The following is a 23504-nucleotide window of genomic DNA, read 5'->3' on the forward strand; positions in this document are numbered from 1 at the left end:
TAAAGTCGATATTCTTTGAACATAAATAAAACGCTCTTGATTATTTTTATTGTTTATTTATTAACATGTGTAAAAGCTGTAAAAGTTTTCTTTAAATATTCATAAGTAAAAACGGAAATAATAGTTCGAAACTACCATTGAAACATAATACCCTACTTCATATTTCTTCTGTGTTGTGGAAAAATTGGGAGGGTACCTTTCGGAGATTTTATGCAGAATACGAGGCTGTAAATGGTACCTTTGTAGGTCCTCATGTCCAGGACAAAAGTAAGGGCGGCGTCTGAGGTGTGCGCCGACTGTGCTGCCCCAGGTAAGTAATTTGATGGGGAGACTGGGGGCCTGATACATCCGTGTAACGTTATGAATCATTTATGATTTACTTTATTGTTACATTTGTCAAGCATACAAACAAACCGTTTATAGACTTGTAGTGGTGTACTTGTTGAATGGTTTTTCAGCTTGCTGCATTGTTAAAAACCCACTATATGCAATAATATGAAATATCATATATTGATGATAAAAACAGAACTTGACTTTAAACTAATACCTTAAACAAAGAACTGTTGTCTTTTATATATATGTACATGTATGGATTATATGTATTCTGGACAATGAAACTTATTCATTTCAAGATTTATGAAATTTCCATTTGTAAAAGGAAAACATTTATTCCCCATTGTTGTTACCAATAGACATGACCATGATGACCACATAACAATTTATTAAGGTATTCATGGTTTTCTCTATAGTGTATATTTTTTCAGTTATGTATTTCACCTAGGATATATTAAAGATATTAAATTCCCATAATATAAAAGTTTTCTATTGTGAATCAACAAATATTTGAAGCTTAATCATGTTAATATTCTACAACATAGTTGCAGTGTTTCACTTTGGAAAAAATACATGTTGAAGATTGTAAATTTATTTTTCACAGTTGTGTTAATGTTAAACACAGTAAAGATATATGATGCTGAAACTGAGCAGAAAACAGTGCAATAACTCATTATTGAGTTTTGGCTTATAGAAATTGTGATTTCTTAATGAATTAAAAAATTACTTCAACAAAGGTAGTGAATTTTTATTATATTTTTCACTTGGGTTTGTCAACAATAAAGATATGTATGGTTGATTTAGACAAGGATTATGCTGAAATAAGTAATAAAATATTTTTAAATGTCAGCTAATTATTAAGTTATCAAAAAGAAAGCAATTACATGTAAATTTTCTTTAAAGCATCAAGTTTTGAGCCTATTTTGAGAAAAGTAAAATTAGTAGTTTTTTTATTATCTATGCAAACAAATTTTAGTAAAGGGAGTACGGACAGTTTACCACAGTTCATATGATACATTGCACTAAGGATCATGTGTATATCTCCTTTTCCTGTTTATCCTAAATTGTATGGCTAGTTCATTGACCAGTTTGTTGTAAGTTATTTAAATTGAAGTCATATAAATAAATTTTGCAAGTGATTCAGGAAGTATGTGATAACACTGGATGCTTCCTATGGAGCAGTGATGTCTCTGCATGATTATAAAGCAATTTATTTCCTCATAATTTCCCCCATGCTTCACTTTTATGCAACTCTTGTTCACAGACAAAAAAGGATATAAATGTTTGAAATAAGTACTTGGGTGTTTTATATTAGGAACACACGTAGTGGATTAATCATAGGAAGATGTTCTCCAATCTTCCCACTTAAATCAGAAAAAATCATGAATTGTCTTGACTGTACTTGAAGGAGAAAAATGAAGTAATGTACCCACTTAGGAAGTATATTCTCATTATAATAGAAGCAGACATATGCTATTCAATTCTTAATAAGCATCTACTTCCTGTTTTATATATATATATATATATATATATATATATATATATATATATATATATATATATATATATATATATATATATATATTGTTATACACTGGGTTCAAAGATTCTATCTAACTTTCTTTGGATGCAGGGAAAAAAGAAAAAGCCCCAAACTCAAAGATTGTTAAATTAATTATGACTTTGATATACCGTTAATTTCCAAGATGCCTATGAGACTAAAGACTGTTTCAAAAGAAGTACTGATATAATGACGGTGGTGAATTCTTTTCCCTATTAATCCATGCCAACACTTCCACTAATTACTGGTGGAAACAATTGAGTCACCTTAGATAGCTACATGCTCATTAATCCCCTCAGTAGTTATTGACTGCTTCAGAACTTGTTGCCCATTAGCCTTCCTGCATCTGCTAGCAGTCTAACTCTCACAGCAGCTGTATAACAAGTTGTTGGGGAGATATATTTTTAATCTTCTCTCCTTTGCCTTGCTACTGTTCTGGTTTTGCAGATATTTTGAATGGGAGAGAAGGCACTAGGCAGAATTTTTTTATGTAGGAAGGAGGGAGGCCCAGGGAGGGAGATTTTATCTGATCTTTTTATCTCCATCTTTATGTTTGACAGGGAACCTACTTGTGTTCCATCAGATTAAGATTGCTCTCAAAGTAAAATCTCTGCCAGAGATTGCAGGAATCGGGGAAAGACAGAGATGAGTTTACAACTGTAAAAATTACAAATGCTCTATTGTTTCTCCTCAAGCTGCAGTGGTAGATGTTGAATTAAAAGTTCTTTGAAGTGGCAGATTTTTTGCTCTTTTAAAAGTTGTATCTCAAAGTTGAGCTCTACTATGTGATGAGAAAGTTTTAATTAGGTCATGATAGATTAGCACAAAGATTGCTCATCTATGAATTACTGGGGCTAAGGTTGATTAATTATTCAAACAGAGGGTCTTTTGACAAATAGTGATAACTGTGGTGTTATATATACCCGGTATATATTGCATTTGTATTGCTATGTTTTGTAGAAGGGGATAAGATGTTGATTGTGTCAGTAGTGTGGTCATTGATGTTTACATCATAATGTATATTACAGACAGTAACAAAGGTGCTAATGCACAAGACCCATAGACATACTAGTGGTTTAATCAGATGCTGTATATAAGGATCTATGCAACTACCTGACATAACATGCTTTTTAATCGTTATTCCATAGGTTTCATACATATTGTTACATACATATATCAGATATAATTGATATGTGTATTAGATAAATCAATGACATTAATTTTAGCCAAAATATCTAAGTATGCCATTTAAGGAAACAAGTTTGATTAATTAATTGCTGCACATCAAATGGATTGCACGTGTTTAAAACCACTTACAAAATTGATGTACATGTACATGTATTAGGTATTGGAAAGATAACTTTGTGAATGCTAAATAAAAATTGTTAACTATTTATTGATATATATTAAATGCTGTGACCCAGAGTACATGTACATGTATTATAATTAAGGATTATGGGAAAGCACAAGTTTGATTGATTAATATAGATTAAACCTGTCAAGCCTGCCATTGAGATTTCAGCTACAAATATTCCTAGTAAGATTTAAAACAACCCCACCAGCATCCGTCCCCACCTACACCTCCCTCACTCCATCTCCAAAGAAGAAACCCCAGTGTGAAGAATGTTCTGCTTCTTGCAAATGACAGTGTCATTTCATAATGTATATATATGAGTCTGATTTTAATTTTGTAGATCCCACATGGGCCTCCATCAACCGGGGTGTCCTAATCTGTGATGAGTGCTGCAGTGTCCATCGAAGTCTGGGTCGCCACATTTCTCAGGTCAAATCACTGACCAAGGGACAATGGAGTCCCACGCTGTTAGCTGTAAGTAACATTGTATAACAGTAACTTAGTCACCTGAGATTGTTAGAGCATATCCCTGTTTGTTGACTCAGAGTGACCATCACTCAGACTCAGTCAGATGTACACGTTGTACATCTTTCACTTACAAGTACCATTTGGCCATTCATAAACAGTAGGTGAAACTCTTCTTTGTTATCTGGTAAGTTCCTTGTACACAATTACTGCAGTACCTCACTCCACTCAAAAAGAATTCAAGGAAATCCCAATCGTTAATATGTAATGTTAATTCAAATCCCTCAGACTTAGAATTCTGGGGCTTTTTTTTTTAGAATACATGGAATACAAAGTTGAACTTGTAGGTTAGATTTATCAAATGAATTATACTGGTAACGAGATTGATTGAAGATTTGCAGTTAACTTCAGATAAAGTTACCAGTACTGGATTCATGAAAAGCTTTTAAGGTGCCCATTTTAGGTACTTAAGTTAGATATAGCCATGTGGTAGAAATTACATTCTAAAACTCAAATAATATGTTTGGCAAGAATTGTAAAAATTCTCAAAAAAGGTATGCAAAGTTACTCAATTTAAGATTGTTGGGTTAAGTATTTACTTGTATTACCATTTACAAGGGATAAATATGTCACCTTTTGAAAGTGATTTTGTGGTTCACTGTGACCATGATCTGAAAATTATTTGTTTAGATGTTAGAAAAAAGCTACTGTACTAATAGAGTATTTAGGTATATCCCAAAATGAGCCTGCCGCTGTCCCCTCATATCTGGTTACAGCTCTTGTTACAGTGACTGAGTAAAATCATTGAGTCATTTACCCTGGAATCTGAAGGGAAACTTAACCCGAACAGTGACTTAACTCATTCAGGTCAATCAGGTGGCAGCTACAATCTTTTTTGTATATTTAAATTCATATAAAAGTGTATTTTGACACACTGCATTAATTATTTGATAAAAACAAGAGTGCCAGTGATTGGAATTTAGAATTGTTATATGAAGCATTGATACTTATTGATCGCATTGATAGTTAATATTTCATAAAGACTCGGATACAGCAGTTTTGAGAAAAATGAAAATTTATAAAGGACTTACTATGATATGGGCCTAACATGGCCCCATGATTTGTAATTATTGAAAGTGCTTCAGGGCATATTTTGAGGACATTTGATATAATATATGTTTTTCACTTATTTATTTGCACTCAATGGCAGTATATGACTTCAGAAGTGACAGTATTTTTGTACTTAAATCAAAATTTGTCCGAAATTGACATTTTTCCTATTGTTTTTTGAATGGAAAATATACGATTTGCAGAGCAACGCTGTGAACAAGAACAAATTTTCCACTAATAAGTCTTTGATAGATACATCTTTTTTTGAAAATATTTTGTTTGTTCAAGCAATCACTCACTGTTTTCTGAAAGGAAAACTGCTTGAAAACAATCCGTTTATGCTAAAAATGCAAAAGTGGTGGGAAAAGGTTAACTTTATGATGTCATATTACAAAATTGTGGGCATTGGGATCAAAATGAAAATTATAAAAAAACTTAGAATGTATATTCTGTATTAAGGACATAAAGGAAGGGAAGAATTAGAATTAGATTTAATTGATGATGTTCGTTTTAGGCGGCCTAATTAGGCCCATATTATACATGTATTTACCGTTAGTCCTTTGCATTTCTATCTCCATTGGAAATGTATGTACTTGTATTTAGAATTTGTTATTTAACTAGCATCATGAAAGCCAATAACTACCGGGTAAATTAATTAGCAGTTGTTGAGAGTTTGCTGAAACCTCCTTGAGTGAAAAATGGCTTTGAACCCTGGATATTACTTCAGAGGATTATAATAATGCATGTTTAGAGATAATGAGTATAGCATACATGTATAGTACTCATATTTAAATGAATAAACTTTATCTTTCTGGTGTAAAATTTTAGCAAAGTTTCATTTAGTTGGTTTCTCATTCAAGTATGACTAAAGAACATGTAGATTGCTTTTCCTTTCATTCACTTTATCCTTTCAAATTTTTAACTGATTGGAATATATCTGAGAGTATTATGCAATTTTAAATCCCTTAATGAAATATAGATAGAGTTAAATAAACATTGTCCATACATATGCAATGATAGAATTGGATTTATAATTATTTAGTAAGAACCACATGGCCTATCGAATCAATGGATTACTTTTCAAGGGTAATAAGCATGCAGGAAAAAACACCATCAGAAACACTGTAACATTTGTTTTCATTTAAGTGTTTAAAGCAGACTTGTTTGTCTTTTACAGATGGTGCAGCATTTAGCTAACCATGGAGCCAACAGTATTTGGGAGCATTCTCTGCTAGACCCCTCACAGAGCAAGCATGGCAAGAAAAAACCCAGTCCCAGAGATCAAGTCCAGTAAGTAAAACTATCGAAACGGCTTGCTCAGGGACAGGCATTCCGCATGCTGAAGTAGAAATCAGGAACCACATCCAACTCAAGGACATCCTGTGCACTCATAACTACACACCCATAACCAAAACACATAGGAGCATGATTACACTCACTTTGAAACATGATAAAATTTATATCAAATGGCTTACATGCAAGGCAGTGAGATAAAGTTATGATAAGGTTTATCAAGGAATAGTGATAAACATTGTTTTAATCATTATTTCTTTGGGGAAAATCTTGTATTGCATATGACCCATTTACAGTTCATCAAATGTTAATTTCAACACCACCTCATGCTAAATTGAAACTTAGCTTAGATAATACCAGTCTGGGTAGCATTCATTATTTTCATGTAAACTTCCCTGTAACAGTATGCAACTGTTATATCCAAATATGCACAGGGATATAGATTGTGTTAGTTAATTCCAAAGCTACTGTTATAAATTTATTTTCACTTTAAAGACCTTTATTGAAACTACGAAAATTCTGGGAAGAGGAAAATAATGTAGGCAGGTCAATCTCTAGAAGGAAAAAATAAATATAAAAAATAATGTTAAGGATGTATGAAATTTACAAGAACAAATATCATATTGTTCACTGACTTCCCTGATACATGGAAAATCAATAGCATATAATAAGCCTTTGATTTGGGAATATAGTAAACAACATACACAGGAAAAATGCAAATTTCAAACTGCAGATGTACAAAATGTCTCAAAGCTTTTATAAGAGAGAGAGAGAGAGAGAGGAGAGAGAGAGAGAGAGGAAGCATGAGGTCTTGAAAGATTTTTTTTGGTTAATGGTAATTGATGGTGTTGTAGAAATATTTAAATTTTCTAGCAAACCTGAATTCACAATTTCTTACACATCATATGTTCAAAATTTGTGTTAAATAGGGTATTGACGATTATTAAAAATCAACTGTATTTACCAAAATTAGGAGCTTCTAGGAACTGTGTGCTAGGTCTGTGTTTGAAAGAGATGTCAATAATTAAAAGCACTATGGCCACTAGCTGCAGGTCTGTAGCACCTGTTCTAAAAAGATTTGTATAAGTGACCTGTGAGCTACAGTTCCATATGAATTTGAGCTGGTTTTGGACTGATTAATTTTATTTCTGAATGCATTCTTTACAATTATTTGATTCAAAAAAAAAATTTCTCTGACATTTTACTACAGATTTCGTCACTTAACTTGCCTCTGATATTCTTTTAACACCACCATCCACACGGTAAAGTGAAGTTTGTTTACATGTCAAAATGGTATGTCTTGATCTGCATGTGAATTAAACATAACTTCATTTTCTGAGGTCGGTTAGCATAATTAAGATCAAGTAAAGTGACATCAGTAGTAGATTGCCTGAAGAAATGAATGGTAATAGCATTTTCTACAGAATTTGTATGGAAATAAGGTTAATCAGTCAAAAACCAGTGCAATTTTTCGTGCAAATTGCAACTTTATAACACAAATTGAACTGTAACTTCCATGTCTTCCATCCGAAATTTTTCAGACAGGGAGCTACAGCTATACTGCCACTGTGTTAAATAATAAAAAGCTTCTCTTTTTAGCTTTAAATTTTAAAAAATCTTTTTCTTTCAGTCCAGTAAAAACAGAATTCATCAGATCAAAGTACCAGTTCTTACAGTTTGTTAACAAGCAGAAAGATGGTGAACTCAATTCCATTGATGATTTGAGCAAGGTATTGTAGAATAATGAGTACTTCAAATCTTTTTTCTTGACATTGTATTAATACATTTAGTTTCCATGAAAAATGATCCTAATGTTCAAGATTTGAATTTATTATCAGTATGTGTGATCATTTATATCTAAATTTTTCAGCAATTACACTCAAGTGTTAGAACCAACAATTTAGAGACATGCTTACGCCTTCTGTCTAAAGGAGCGGATCCAAATTACTTTCACCCTGTAAGTGAATTCTACAAATACACCCTTTCATGCTTTTTATGTTCAATTCCCTTTTATTTGAACTTTTCGAGTAATTTTCTGAAATGATTTATTTGTTGTTTTTTTTTTTAGGAGAAAGGAAATTGTCCTTTGCATGTAGCAGCCCAGAGTGGTCAACCATTACAAGTGGAACTGTTGGTAGTGTATGGTGCTGACCCAGGGGCATACGACTCCAATGGGAAAACACCCATTGACCATGCAAAGTAAGAGGAGTTACCCCCCTTATCAGTGTTGGATAGATAACTTTTAATATATGTTAGAGTTATGTTTAGAATTCCTACATGAAGTATGCAAAAATGCATATGTTCCTGTTGATAATAATTACACATTAATGACTATGGTAAAATTTGATGATCACTGAGTTTTCCAAATTGACAGAGCTGAAGATCATATGGATTTGGCGGACAGACTTGTTGAGTGTCAGTACGAGCTGACAGATAGACTGGCATTTTATCTTTGTCAACGAAAACCTGGTAAGAGGAAATGAATTCGGAGCTTTTTTACAGAATTGCTAGAAAGCGAAAAATTTTAAAAACATACTCTGTTCACTCATTGTGAAATTTTGTGATTACTTTTCAGATCACAGGACAGGCATTCATTTCAAAATACCGGAGATGGCAGATAGGTACTTATTTTAATGCATGACTAGGTAGAAAATGTCGGATAAATACACATGTGTTAAAAAAAACTAGAAAATGTGTTAAGATAATATTGTCCTAGTCATTAACGAGTAAAGTAAGAGTTTTGACAGTTAAAGTGAATGGCTTTTATATAATTTTTCTTGTTTACAGTTCTCTAGACATGTCAGAGCTAGCTAAGCAGGCAAAGAAAAAACTGCAAGCAGTAAGTGTTTGGCCATCTTATTTCTTATCGTGTCAGCAACCATCATATAATCAGTTTTGGAAGTGTAAAAATGAGTACCTTTGCATTTTCAGCTTCCAAATCACTTATTTGAAGAGCTTGCCATGGATGTGTATGATGAGGTTGACAGAAGAGAAAATGATGAGCGTAAGTAATACTACTCAGTTTAGCAAAAACAAAAGTGCTTGGTTTTAGATTGACTGTTCATTTTTAGTGAATATGTTAGTGTAAAGTATTTCTTTTTCATGCATAAAGCCTACTTGTTTCTTTGAACAGATTGGTTACAAACTCATGACAACAAGGCTTTAGTCAGTGATCGGCAGGGGGTGCCTTTTCTTCCCCTCAACCCAGATTTTTCAGCCACACGCAATCAGGTATGAACATTTTTTCCTCACATATTTTATCCATTTTTTCTCTTTTTCTGCAATTCTTTATTTTAGGATGGTTTAGGGCTTTTTAAAGGGGCATGGTCACAATTTTGGTCAAATTCTATTTTTCTCTCTTTATTATTTACAGTGCTTTAGAAATGCATTTCTAATGATCAAATGAATTTTGGATATAAAACTCAGAATTCTTCGTCATGTAAACAAGGCTCATGCCCTGTTCTTTTTTTCATAGGTTCAATACACCAGTAAAAAATAATTTTCAAGCTGATTTGTCTATCTTTTTATTAATTTTAAGCATAAAAAAACAGTTCCTAATGTTTAACATATTCATTTTAGGTCTAAAATTTGAATTTTCACTTCAACATTCAAAATGTAAGCAAAAGCTTTGTTTACACAGCAAAGAATTGTAAGCTCTGTAACTTGCCTATAATTCAACAAATGACACTCAAATTTTGGTTTCCTATTAAAGATGCATTACTGAAGCATTGTTAACATTAAAATCAGAAAAATAATTCTTGCCCAAAATCGTGACGATGCCCCTTTAAGTTATTACCGATATGTTTTACTTGTGTGCTTCCGATACTATATTTCCTGGTGTTCAGATTTTCTTTTCCCTGATTAAACCACAGTCATCTCTATGTTGTGAATATTAAATTTTGTTAAAACTGCTAAACATTTTGATATATTGAATGAAATTTAATTGAAGTGAGCTTAATTTCTGATTTGTCTTACATTACAGGGCCGTCAGAAGCTTGCCAGGTTCAATGCAAGGGAGTTTGCCACATTAATTATAGACATTTTAAATGACGCAAAAAGAAGACAAACAGGAGTGATGTCCCCTGTTCAGACTCCCAAAGAACCAGGTAGGGAGATTTTGAATTGTTATGACAGGTTGGTAATAATCAGTGAAGTGTTTAGTTTGTTTGATAGAGTTATTGTTCTTTGCATGTACCATTGACTTGTATGGGCCATTATTACTGGTATTTCAGTTGTAGATCTTCTTCTAGATATAAATAGCAATACTTTAATCTGCAGTGTGTGTAAAATTTGCAATCAGTTGAAGTATTATGAACATTAAATTAGACTAAGATAATGTTATCAAAAAACTTAATTCACATGCATTCTCCCTACTTGAGTACCGATAAGTAAATGTGATTTTTTTATCATCTGCACTTTTTGTCCTTTTTAAGATTTTTCTTTGGGTTAAATGGCCCTTAATTCATATTGAAAATGAAATAGATATCAAAAGGATATTAAAGGAGTTTAGGAGTTGGTTTGATATCTCTCTCTTTAGTTTTGGTAAGGTTTTTTCATTTCTCTGTTCCTCAATCAGCTGAAGTACTGCTTTCATCCCAAGCATGTTCTTCATACTTATAATATAAATTGAAATCAAAATAAATCAACTATTACATGTATATTTATTTTTTTAACAAAGCTATATATATGTAGCCTGTTTGTCCAGTGCAGTTGTAAATGTATATTGTAAAAAGTGTAAAATTGTCAATTTTTTACATGGTGAAGTAGAGGTTTTAACCCACTTCCTGACAGATTAATCATGATTATTCTCCGGTGAGCCAAAGTAATCATCTGTCTTTGATAGTGTGTGATAGAAAGCTTTCAAAAAAATTCAAATCTTTGATATGAACAAATTATTTTTGGATATTTTAGAGTTAATAAACATTTCTAAGGATTTGAAGAATTTATTTAGAATTTGTTTTTGTCCAAGAAACAATTTGTTAAAACACATTCAATGCGTAGTCATTCTACAGGTCGCAACAAGAAGGAGGTCTTACACTTTACAGAAACTAGATGATGAAAAGAAAATATCCACAATGCTTTATTAAAAAATGTGCTTAGTGTATATGAGCTCAAATTGATGTATGTACATAATAACATACAGTTAATTCAAAATTTACTTGCATGAGTAAGGAAGTATTTAATGTTAAGTAAATTTTTGTTAATTTATTGTTTATTAAATACCAAGGCATCATCAATAATATCTCAATAGCTGCACAAATCCTGTGTGTAAGGTATTGAGTGGGATTAAGTAGAAAGTGATTTACTGTCGGACACAGAAAGATATTATTGATTAGGACACAATGTGAAGATGTTAAAATTATCATATTGATTCCTTTATTTTGTGGGAATTTTGGCCTGTTTAAACCTAAAAATTTGGCCACATAGAACATCGTCAATCTACTTTGTCAAAGCAACTTTTTTTAAACCTCTACCCAGAATTTTGTAAATCATCGCAGGTTTCTAAGACACAATGAGTGGGACATAACATGTAGATATGCATATTACATGTACCATAAAATAAATTTCTTTTTTCCTGGAAATTTCGGCTTTGCTCATATTTTCAAGAAGTTTTGATGTGATAATTTTTGGAGAGCTATGCCCCTTTATTAAAGTATTTTGTGTATTATTGATAAATTTGTACCCTGCCATTGATTTTGTGTAGCATTGTTAAGTAAATATATAATGGGGGAGTGTGGGGTATTAATGACATTGAAGAAAAGTAAACAAATAATGAAACAAAGCAATATTAAAAAATATTGAATATTTTGTTAACAAGTCGGAGGTCGGGGTACCCAGCTCAGGCACAAACTCGGAGATAAATAAACTTTCAGAAATAGTTACTAAGTGTTGGTGGACCAACAATTAATAGTAAAGGAAATCAAATAATGTATGTTTATTTTGCTATTGTGACTAACTTGTGGGCAAGTTTCACTAGTGTTTGAGTTGAAATACAGAGATGCTACAAATATAATTACCAAGCAATAGACAATCTGACCACGACGGTTTATTGAATTTTGACGTCAAGGCGGCGCAGCGAATACACATCAAATTTGTAGGAAACGCGGAAGAATACCTTTACAGGCCAAGAATATGTACAGAATATCTTTAACAGACCTTTCACAGAAATTTAACTTTTGGGTAGAAATGACTTAATTTTTTCACCAAAAAAATCAAGAAAGGAGAAGATACATGTATGTTAATGTTTATATCTTAAAGTTAAAACAAAATAGATGAGAAAGAGGAATATTTCTGTTTGTTAAATTGTAAAGCGTATAAAAAATAGGAGCTATGAAACACGTTAAAATGATGTGAAGAGATTGGGGTTGCGCCGGGTCACTGGATGTAAGGAAGTTTGTCAGCTTACCAGAAATGGTCTAATGATGACTGGAAAATTTTCACATTAATGAATGGTATCCTGATTAACATTTAAGTGAAATTTTAATGGTTTATCTTTTTTCTCAAGGAAGTAAGATTAAATGTTTCAATAATTTCCAAACAACCCTCATATAAAATCAAAATATTTCAATGAGGAAAAAGGAACTTAACTCTACATCAAATATTTTTAGCTTAAGGCAAAATGATGAAAATCAAAATTTTTATTGTTTGATATTATGAATTATGTGTATTGAATTATATATTGTTTATAATGGGAGGCATTGAATGGTCTGGCATAACAAGAAGCTTCATCCACTCGTATTTGATGTTCACTTTTTGAAAACTTGGTCATCCATATAAAGTAAACTCAATCCTGAATGAATAATTCTTAACTAATTAAGGGGTAAGTAGAGATTTTCTGAATCATATATTAAACCCTTTTTAATTTGAAAAAGAAGTTGAAAGGGGGGGGGGGGTTGATGTCAGGTGATGTATGTATAAATATTGGAGGGGAGTCTAAAGTGAGCATTTCTATATATATTAATTTAAGCACCTGTTGTAGATACATGTATAAAAAATCACCAGGGACAGACCTTGGAAGTATTAACGTTGTTTACTGGATTCGTCTGCATCTGTGACCTTGGAATTTGTAGTGTATTTTTTACCTATTCACCTTGGATAAGCTGTATTGCATCTTTGGTTGAATATTTGTGTAACATATTATGAAATAGACAGGTTTAATGGTCTTATCTCATACATCTCAATAAATCCAAGGTCTTGTCAGACAGAGGGCACCAACACATCAGAATTTGGCCCTACTAGGTATGCCTGAGTCTGCTCTTACAGACATCGAACAGTGCAATACATAAAGATCACAGCACAAAGAAAGCATTTGGATCACAAATGATGATCTGTGGTATTTGGTTACACAGATTAATCGGAAGCAGTCAGGGTTTGTGACGAGTGGGTCAGGTTATCTCTGGAGGTCAGACACATTTTACGCTTGAAATCCTCCACACACTGACAAACTGCTTTTACCAGTGATTTAAGATTTAATTTGCTCTGCAATGACAGGGGCAATTTAAAGGTTTATTTTTTCAATCTCCATCTCAAATTTCAATGATTCCGCCCAATTTTACAGGTAGAATGGAGTTAAGTCTGTGTCCTGTTATCAGGCCGGGCAGACAGGTGCCCCTGGTTTCGTGGTCATTGATCTAGGGTTGAAGAACTGTCCCTATACAAACAACACTAACCTCTTGGAGCCTTACTGTTGGTTGAAATTCATATATGCATCTGGGTTGACACTTTATTTTGTGTATATGTGTGAACTATATGGGATGTGCACACAATTAGGTTGACTTCTCTTGTTGTGAACTCTTGCCTTCTATAGAGAGGAATTTCTAAGAAGTGTTTGTACCAGTCTATTCATTCTTGCAGGTAATGATGCAACTTTTGAAGATAAGACTTTTTAAAGTTTTTATGTTTTGACATCTTTTGGCACCTATTGCTCACAAAACGGAAGACAGGAGACTATTTTTAACTGTATTAGTATCATGTTATAGATTACTGCACATGGTTTCATCTATGTGGTGATGGGCCTGATTGAGCAAACAGACTCTTCTTGTGTCTGATGTTAAATGCATCGTTTACGTAACAGACACTTTGCAATAAAAAAACTTTGGGGCATGAATTTAATGTGACTTTTAAATAAATTGAAGCTGCATAGAAATTGTTATTATAGTGAAATCAAATATGTGGAAATTTTATTGATTCAGTTACAAGACACAAAACAAGAAATTGTATGAAGATGTTGTTTTTTTCTGATTGTCTCTATGATTACAAAGTTAGATGACCACTTTAATTACATGAACTCTATTAATGGTTTTGGAAATTTTTGGGCATTGAAGAGCATCAGTTTAATTAAACTAACGGAATATGTCATCTTTCTTCTAGATGTTTTCCTTTTTGTCTTTGTGCATGTATGTAGGATAATAATTTCCAAGATATATAAGATTTATAAACGGAGTTTGTTTTTCCTATTATTTTGTAGACAAATTGCCCAGTCAAGTTGTTCAAAGGAAAACAAACTTCAACAGCATTGCGAGTGATGAGGAGCCGATCTATGACCAGGTGGCATCAGACGAGGACTACAGCAGCATTGACAACCTCAGCATCAAAAGTGCTGGCATGAAAGACAGCTCTCTTGCCCAGCCCCCAGCAGTGAGTATACACACATTATTGAGCTTTATTATCCCCCCCCCAGAAAAAAAAAAAATAATATGTTGAAAAAATGTAGTTGAAATATTTTTATTTGGAGTGGACCAAACCTTTTCAGACATAATCAGGGATTTATACAATTCATTTTTTCTTCATAATTTTAAAAATTACACCATTAACGCCAATCAATGTTTTTTTCCCTGACGTCACTACTGTATCTTTTATGAGAGGTCATTTTATGCACTGTTGCTGTTGCTAACTTTTGACCAATATTGAGGAACCTGTAATTGTATTTTTATTTTTGGTGGGGGGTTGGTAAAGTACATATCTTTTTTGTTGACACTTTATTCTGGCTTTATTTTAGAACCCAGATAATGAATCAGACACTTTATTAAAATCAATAATTCTGGAGGTGAGATGTTTGGGCTGTATTGTTTGTATAACCACTCACAATTCTATCTAGCTAAATTGTACTGTAGTCTAACTAAATAGAATAGACAGATGAAAAGTTGTCTAGATATTTTAAAGATTCTAACTGTAGTATGGCTCAACTTAATGCTTGATAGTTCACTTGGTAGTGATTACATGTGCACATTGAAAGAGACTCAATCTATTCCTTTTGTACAATATGATAAGACCATTACATGTATAAAAAAGGTCAGTTATGCTTTATATGATTAACTATTGATACAGGTATCATAAGACTATTGTTTGAAATAAATCATTTATTGAAAATTCAAATTAGATTGAGCTCACTTTCTGTTTTAGATTGGATATTTTATTATGTTCTGTATTATGTATTGTAGATAACAATTTTTTATTAGTTGGCTTATGTGAATTAAGTACCAGTATAGTAAAGTTTGGCAATAGCTTATAAATAAATCATTTGGAGGTCACTATGTCACTAATTAGGTTCCAAGAAAAAGCACAAGGAGACAAAATTCAGCAGGCAATCTCAGGTCAGAAGGTGATCTTAAACAGGAAAATGTTTACCCCGTCAAACAAGGGTCGCCACGTGTGAGTTTTGTATCCAACCTTGACCTATGAACTCTGACTTGTTTGACCTCTTTTCATCTAATATTTTCATTTTCAAAGTTCCTTTTAACAAGCATTCATATGAATCGGTTGTCTTTAATCATAAATCACCTGGTATGGTTTATAAATTAAAAAAAAATGTGAAAAGGAATTTAATTCATGAATACTTCTTTTATAGAAATTAAAAAAAAAAAAAATTAAAATGATTGTTTATTGCATTCATAATACCAGATACCTAGAAAGAGTCAGAGGATTAGGTCCTATGGAAATCTAAGGTCATATGGTGACCTTATAAGGTCACATAGAAGGGTTAGCCTAGTACCACATGTGAGTTCACGTCTACTGGTATATCCTGCCTTACTGTGACAGTGTATCTATACCTTGTGTACATATACCAGTATGTGTACATATACTTCTACCTGAGAACTTATTTTGTACAGTTTATTCATTTTTTGTATGTTATATCATACATCATGATATTATATATTGTAAACCATATCATCAGCTCTTGGGTTAACTGATTTTAATCTACATATTAGTGATTATGAAAAAAGAAGTATAAGAGATTCAACACATTTTTCATTAGTATATAAAAGTATTTTAGTTTATTATGTATTTAATTTCATCTTTGATTTACATCATATAGGATTTTCCAATACTGGTTAATACTGTCCTTTTTGATTTATGATAATTTCTATGAAATATAATCAGCATGTCTTTAGAATGTATTTGAATTTAAACTACCACTATCATTCTTGTATATGTTTACATGTATATTTGATAAATATGGTTTGAAAATCTTTGATAATACTTTGTGATATAATACAGTTACATGTAAAAATAATCCAAATCAGTACCATATAGAAAGATGAAAGTTAATCAAAGAGGGACTTGGGGATCCAGTTCACAAGAACATGCTTTTGATTCACTGATTGTTGATTAGTTGTAGACAAAAACTTATGCTTGTGTTTCAATTGTGACCAGTGTTTATGAGGTGGTATAGGACATTGACATTTTGATGTGTGTACTGAAGATCAAAAATATTAAGTTGGAGTCAATTTTATCATGTATTTTAAAAGAGAGTACCATATATTACAAAAATAGAGTGTTCCACACCTCCTTATTGTAATCTGCTACTGTTTGTGGTGGTTCTGTGCCCCCTCTCATCTATTACTCTGTTCTGATTACCAGCCCCCCACTGTTCCGGAAGCCATGGTAGAGGGACCTGTCTCCACAGAAGAATTCCTACAGATGAAGAAGAAGCTGTCCACAATGGAGTTCAGAATGCAACAAATTCTGAAGACAAATCAGGACCTACAGAAGGAGAGGGATGACCTCACACAACTGGTAAGGGGCCTCGTAATGTGCCTGGTATGGTTCATATAATGATCTGTCAACATTTGATGACAATGGGCTATCATTATAACATAAAGGTCAGTGCCTCTCAACTGTGAAAACGGCCTGGCTGTTATATGATTTACATACATGTATTCATTGAATAGATTATCTGTATTTATTTATCAGATAGACAAACAATGCAAGCTAATTTCTTGTTTTTTGCTCATTAAGCTAGCCACTTTAAATTTGTGGTTACAAACAGCAGCTGGTGTATAAATCTACACATTGTCCATGTCAGATGGTATTCAACATAAGATATAATACATTTATAATAGGTGCAAACTCTTACAAAAGAGATTTCAATACTAAGAAAACAAGCCCAGCACCAGCAGAGTCCTCCAACCACACTACCCAATGGGTACAGCCCTGATCGTGGGGATGACAGTGGACGGACAGGTACCCCCAGGTCAGGGACACGCCCATCATCAGGGACACGCCCCTCTTCTGGGACACGCCCACAATCGATGTTTGAGCCTCGAGAACGGGAGCAGCGTTTATCCAACAAAGTAAATAACAGTCTTTCTAAATGAATGTGTTTATTAACCTGATATATAAAAGTATGTAATTTGTTGTAAGTGAAGCTCCTATATTGTATGATATAGATCTAAAGATTATATTTATTTAATGAATAATAAAAATGAAATAGGCATAAGACTAAAAAACAGGTCAACATCAAAACCATTGGGTTTGATCTGTAGGTGAATGTTGAAAAAAATGTTGGAGTGAACTAATTACTAGAATCTACATAATGTTTATTCATTCACCTTCTCTTGATAATACATGTATATGAAATATGCATGGTTATATAATAAAATGTGCAGCAGAGAAGAGTGGTCTCTGCAATGTACTTACCAGGTACATGTAATCCTAGTACTAAAAATATTAACGTACAAACCATTTCAACCAAACTTTACAAGCTTCCCATTAGATCATGTTTCACTTCCCTTTATTCTTTGCTATTGTGTTTATCTTTAATTTAATGTGAATTTGTCTTTTAAGTGTAAAGTTAATACTGGTTTTGATTTTACTGGTGATGATTATATAGGTACTGGTAATTTATTTAATGTTTCTATTCTTCCTGTAGACTCCATCCAAAGATTCACTGCCCACAGCTTACTCTGTGTCCAATATCCACAAATCAGAAGAAACTGATGTGAGTACCAAAACTTTGTTTGATCATAATTTGTAATATTCATTGCAATTACTTCCCTTGCATCAAATTTTAGTTGTTATATAGATTACAAAGGCTTCAATTCAATTATGATAACAATTTTTTAAATAAGGTACATTGTATTTACTTTTTAACAGTTAAGTTTTATAGAAATGAATTTTCATTTCCCATACTAATTTTTCATACAATACACAACTTCTGTAAATTTTCAGTCAAACCGTGTGCAATCTTCAAGTTCAGGATCGGGGGCGGAGGAGATACAGTGTGCCTACCCCCCTGATCTCTCCCACTACGACTGTCCTAGCTCACTGCCTGTCCACCTGGACGAGGAACTCCCCAGTCAGGAGGAGGTGATGAGGAAGACGGAGAAGATCACAAAGAACATCCAGGAACTCCACAAATCTGGTCAGGACGGGAAGCACGATAGGTCAGTCCGGGCTTCTGTGTGGGCTGTGTATTGTGTTCAAGTGCTGTAGTGTGCATGGTTGTAAGCGTTCATGGAAAGCATCATGGCAAGCATGATGTGACTTTTTACTTGTATTGCCATTCAGTATTTAAATCAAACGTACTTGTAGTTTAAATGCTTTGTAGAGATTATATATATATATACAGATAATTCATATATATCTATATATTTTAAAAACAATTTTTACAATAATAGTAACATCAATATATGATCATCATCTTTCCTTTCTATATATAGCTTTGGACATTGTGCTGACAAAATCTATGAGGCAGTGAAAGAAATGGCAGCATTGTTTCCAAAGGTATAACATTAATTTTTTTGTTTGTGCTGTATGCAGTTTTCTGTTTTGTTTGTAGTCAAGGATTTGAAGCATTTGTAGGACAGGCTTTGAGAACCCAATATACATAGAGACTGATGGGTAGAGAATTTTAGCAATATATATGTAGATCTCAACATTAGATCTATGGATGTACCTGTAAATGTACATGAGTTTGATATGTCTCTTTGCAAATAATTCAACATTGAGAAATGCATTTATCATAATTCATACAGAATTTCTAAGCCAAGTTTTATCAAAATTGTTTTACTTCAAGATATTTTAAGATTTCAATTATTTTATTTTCAGTTGAATTTGAGTTACAAAACACTGATTGGAATGTGAAGTTCTGCATGTACATACATGTATAGTGTTGTTCGTGTGTAGATGTACCTTGTTTATATTTTATAAATTGATGCTATATTTTGTTGTGCACTTATGTGTGTACATGTATTATAGATTTTATTTTGTGTATAGTATCCATATTTTTGGACTTGTTCTGCTCATATAAAATAAATTGTGGGTCCTTTTTTTTTTTACAGAACTCCAGAATCAGCACAGTTCGCCATGCATTAAACTCTTTAACATCGAGTGCTGCTCGGCTACAAGAAGAATGCCAAGACACAAACATGGGTGACCTCGAGCCCGAACTTGATCTTCCATTTAAAACTCAACAAGTGATGCAGTGTGCTTTTGACATTGCAAGAGCTGCTAAAGAACTTGTTACATTGTTTCAGTGAGAATGTTCAAAAGACGCCTTGAATGAAAGATCTGATGGAAACACTGTCAGGGGCCCTAAGGGGAGCAGGAAATTTGATTTGGTGCCAAATAGTACACTGTATTTTGTTTATCAGTTTCTTACAAAAGTTGATTTTCTCCCTTCTATTTGTTGTTTCATATGAAATGCTGGCATTTTTATGTGCAGTGTTGTTCTGATGGGGAAAAATCATTATTTTGATAAAATACTAAACTAGGAACCAATATGCTTTGCTTTAAAGGGAAACAGCTGTTGCTTTAATATCATGCTTTTTGTTCTCATAACAAAGAAAATACTTATGTACAAAGTAAGAATGCCTTTATGAGGCAACAGAAGGCAAGCCATGTAATAACCTGATGCAATAGGAAAAAAGATTTGCAATAAGTGTTCTCTGTGCCTTGTTTTGTCTTTGCCAAAATTTCTAATTTACGGAGAATATGAACAAGGGTGGGTGGAATCTAACAGTATTATGTCAGTGGATTCATCATCAGTCTGTGCATTTTCCCATTAAAAAACAAAGAAGAAAATAATAGCTATTCAAATTATCAATGGCATTATGTGAAAAGATTGTATTTGGTCAAAGAATTTTAGGTTATTTTATCCTTGTTTTTATCACCTTTTTTTTATGTGTGTATTGAATAGTTCACATGCATACGATAAAATAACTTTCCGTTGGAAAGAAATAATTTCTCTGAAAAGGCATGTAAAGCTTTTCTCTATGTGCACATAATGTATACTATATCAGAAAAATAAACTACCTGTACATTGGAAAATATTATGAAAGCAAAATATTAATCATCAGCATTAATATAGGAATTAGACTGAAGTTGTTACTGCATGATATTATGATATTTTTGTTTAATGTGTATACTGTGATATAGCTAGTGTAGAGTATCCAAGGGAACACACAACTATTCAGTGGAGAAGCAGATTGCACAGGGAGGCCTCCAGATATCCACATTGCTAGCTCTCTGGTCATCCACATAGCTAGCTCTGGACATCCACATAGCTGACTGGATGTCAACTCAGTGACTAGTTCACACAAAACTAGAGGAGACTCATCGCTTTCAGTAATCAGTGTTTGTTATATTATCAGATGAGAAAACAAAACTGATCGTATGAATTGTGAATCAAATGATGACATAGTGTTTGTGATTTTTATAAAAAGAAATTATGTCATGGAGCCTATCTTGCAAGAAGCTCAGAATTAATCTAGTCATATTATCTCATTATTTTCATTATCAGTGTGTATTTATTTTAGTCACAAACAGAATGTCAGGATGTTGAATGGTAGTGAATCCGATCATATTATTGCATGCATGTATATTGATACATTTCATCCTTGGTACATTTGTAAACTTTCTTTTAAGTCAAGACAAATTCTGTATCATTCACTCATTGTAAATGAATAACTTTATATCTCCTAAATTTTTTCTCAGTAGCAGTGGCTTACTGCATAGCTTTAAATAGCTACAGAATTGCAGCTAAGCTTTGAAAAGAAAAATGAGAAGATGAATAGTTTTATACAGAATAATCTTTGATTAGTATCCTAACTTATCATATTTGAAATTCTTGCTGGATTGTGTAGTAAATATTTTTGGGAATATCAGATTTTCAAATTTTTGCGACTTACATCTTTACAAGGGAGAATTCAACCCATCTGTGCTTTGGATATTTATTCATTTTGTACCCTTTTTTTAAAAGTTAACAATCAGACGATTTTGCAAAGAAAGCTAAGTGCTTGGACTTGAATAATACTCAAGGAGAATTTCATAGTGTCCCATATAATGTAGAACAACTAGTGTAGAAAATGTAAAGTTGTAGCATAATAATAAGAACCTTCACTAACATTTTTACCCCAGCTTTGAGATACAAGTTTTCCACCGTGTCGTAATGCATGTTGTCATTAATGTAGACTTATTTTATTTTGTATTATTGATTGTGATTATCAATAAACATGGATATCAATAAATGAAAATAAATTAAAGTAGATTTGTTGTTTTATTTTTCGTGAAAATATAGAGAAAAAATTTAAATTTTAATTAAAATCTATTTCATGTTTTTGTTAATTTGTTTTTGTGTGTTTTGAAATTTCTATATACGAATGCAACAGTTTGGATTGGAAATCGTGTTTAAAATATCCAAGTCGGTTTGATATGTACATGTAGTTAGCAGACCACCCTGGCTTATTCTATTAATATGTATCCCTATCGAGGAAACTTTTTGAATAATATTTGTTAAACATGGGCAAATTCTACTTATCTGTTTTAAATAAAAAGAAGGATATACATTGATATTTACATTTTCCAGTGTCTTTGCCTGTGATAACACTACGTATCGATTTTGTACTATATAACCCATAACTTCAAATGACGCCAAATTGAGGCGCCAGCGAGGTTTGCTTATTTCGATTTAAATATAAATCGTACGATGGCGTAAAATTATATAAATATAAGTAATCATTCTTTTAATATTACGAGGTGATAATTTCGGTCGGGGCGTGATCAATTCTATCATAAAGCCCTTCGGGCTTTATTGGATTTGATCACGCCCGACCGTAATTATCACCTCATAATACTCAATTAAAGAATGATTCCATATATATTCTTTAAATGTCTGCAGAGAGCCGTAGAATATAGTCTTATAAGCTCGAATTTCAAATACGGGATATTTGTTCATGAAGGTCAAATATTATATACATGTACCGGTATACATTTGGTTTCTGCTCTGTATTTAAAATTTAAAATAAAAAGGCTTATCCAATACAGAAATATTTTCATAACTCATTTAAATGGATCAGTTTATTTGTCATTGATACTTATTTTCGAGACGAGTTCTAAAGAAACAACATGTATGCCCATTGCATAATGTGTGTACTCGAAGAAAGATATTTTATTTTAAAGATAAATTTACCTTTCAATTTTGACATCGTTAGTTTAAATATCTCCTTTTCAATCATTCAATTAAAACCCACTTAATTTTAAAACTGATAAACAAAACGAACTTTCGAGACACGCTTCGCTAGTACATACATGTATGTGTACGTAATCGATTTTGGCAAAAAGTCAATAATACCATTTTTTTTAATTGCTAAAGGTTTACTTTACTGTCAATTTCAGTTTCTAGAATGTGCAGCATTCTACAAAGTTTCGGCTGACTCGAGAATGCGAGACCATGGCCTTTAACTCTCCGCGGGCATCTGCTGAGCTTTGGACAGCATCCTTCCTGACGGAGTTCGGGTGTCGGTCGGCCCTAGATGAGGTGGTTTGCCAGCTGGGGGCAGTTGACCATCTCCCCGACGGCCGTATCGTGGTCCTTGACCGTGCCAACTGTTTCATCAAAGTCTTCGACCTGGAGTACTCTTTAGTGGGATGCCATAAGGTCACCAACAGCTATGAACCGCGAGACATGTGCATTCTTAATAACAACGTGCTTGTTATCTGTGCCGACTCGCTGATCATCTTCGAAATAATTGACGACGAACAGATGACAATACTCGCTGAGTGGACACGAGTTAGCCTTGATATCAGCGGCATAAGCATCGCCACCAACGGGGACGAGGTTTGTATCACGGGGTACGTTCACCCATCGCAGAAAAAAATTCTGATTCT

At 32.9% G+C, this 23504-nt stretch overlaps 1 protein-coding gene across 4 annotated transcripts; it reads left to right on the plus strand.

Moving 5' to 3' along the window:
• The first annotated feature begins 133 nt into the window (after nt 1–133).
• Nucleotides 134–21880, plus strand: LOC128188236 (ARF GTPase-activating protein GIT2-like). Of its 4 annotated transcripts, XM_052859168.1 has the most exons (21): nt 134–310; nt 3589–3722; nt 6001–6113; nt 7747–7846; nt 7987–8073; nt 8185–8315; nt 8491–8585; nt 8692–8737; nt 8904–8955; nt 9048–9120; nt 9250–9347; nt 10099–10222; nt 14584–14753; nt 15663–15767; nt 16017–16112; nt 16977–17132; nt 17459–17689; nt 18268–18336; nt 18567–18781; nt 19058–19121; nt 19679–21880. In XM_052859168.1, exons 1-21 carry the CDS (start codon nt 253–255, stop codon nt 19874–19876), a joined length of 2415 nt encoding a protein of 804 aa, XP_052715128.1. In that variant the 5' UTR covers nt 134–252; the 3' UTR covers nt 19877–21880. The 4 variants fall into 4 exon arrangements, with proteins under 4 accessions (XP_052715128.1, XP_052715130.1, XP_052715129.1 ...); XM_052859170.1 differs by lacking the exons at nt 15663–15767; nt 16017–16112 and adding an exon at nt 15115–15162 and having other exon boundaries at nt 135–310; XM_052859169.1 differs by lacking the exon at nt 16017–16112 and having other exon boundaries at nt 135–310.
• The last annotated feature ends 1624 nt before the right edge of the window (nt 21881–23504 follow it).

Source organism: Crassostrea angulata, chromosome 6 (assembly GCF_025612915.1).
Source record: "Crassostrea angulata isolate pt1a10 chromosome 6, ASM2561291v2, whole genome shotgun sequence".
In the NCBI taxonomy this organism is placed as follows: Eukaryota; Metazoa; Mollusca; class Bivalvia; order Ostreida; family Ostreidae; genus Magallana; species Magallana angulata.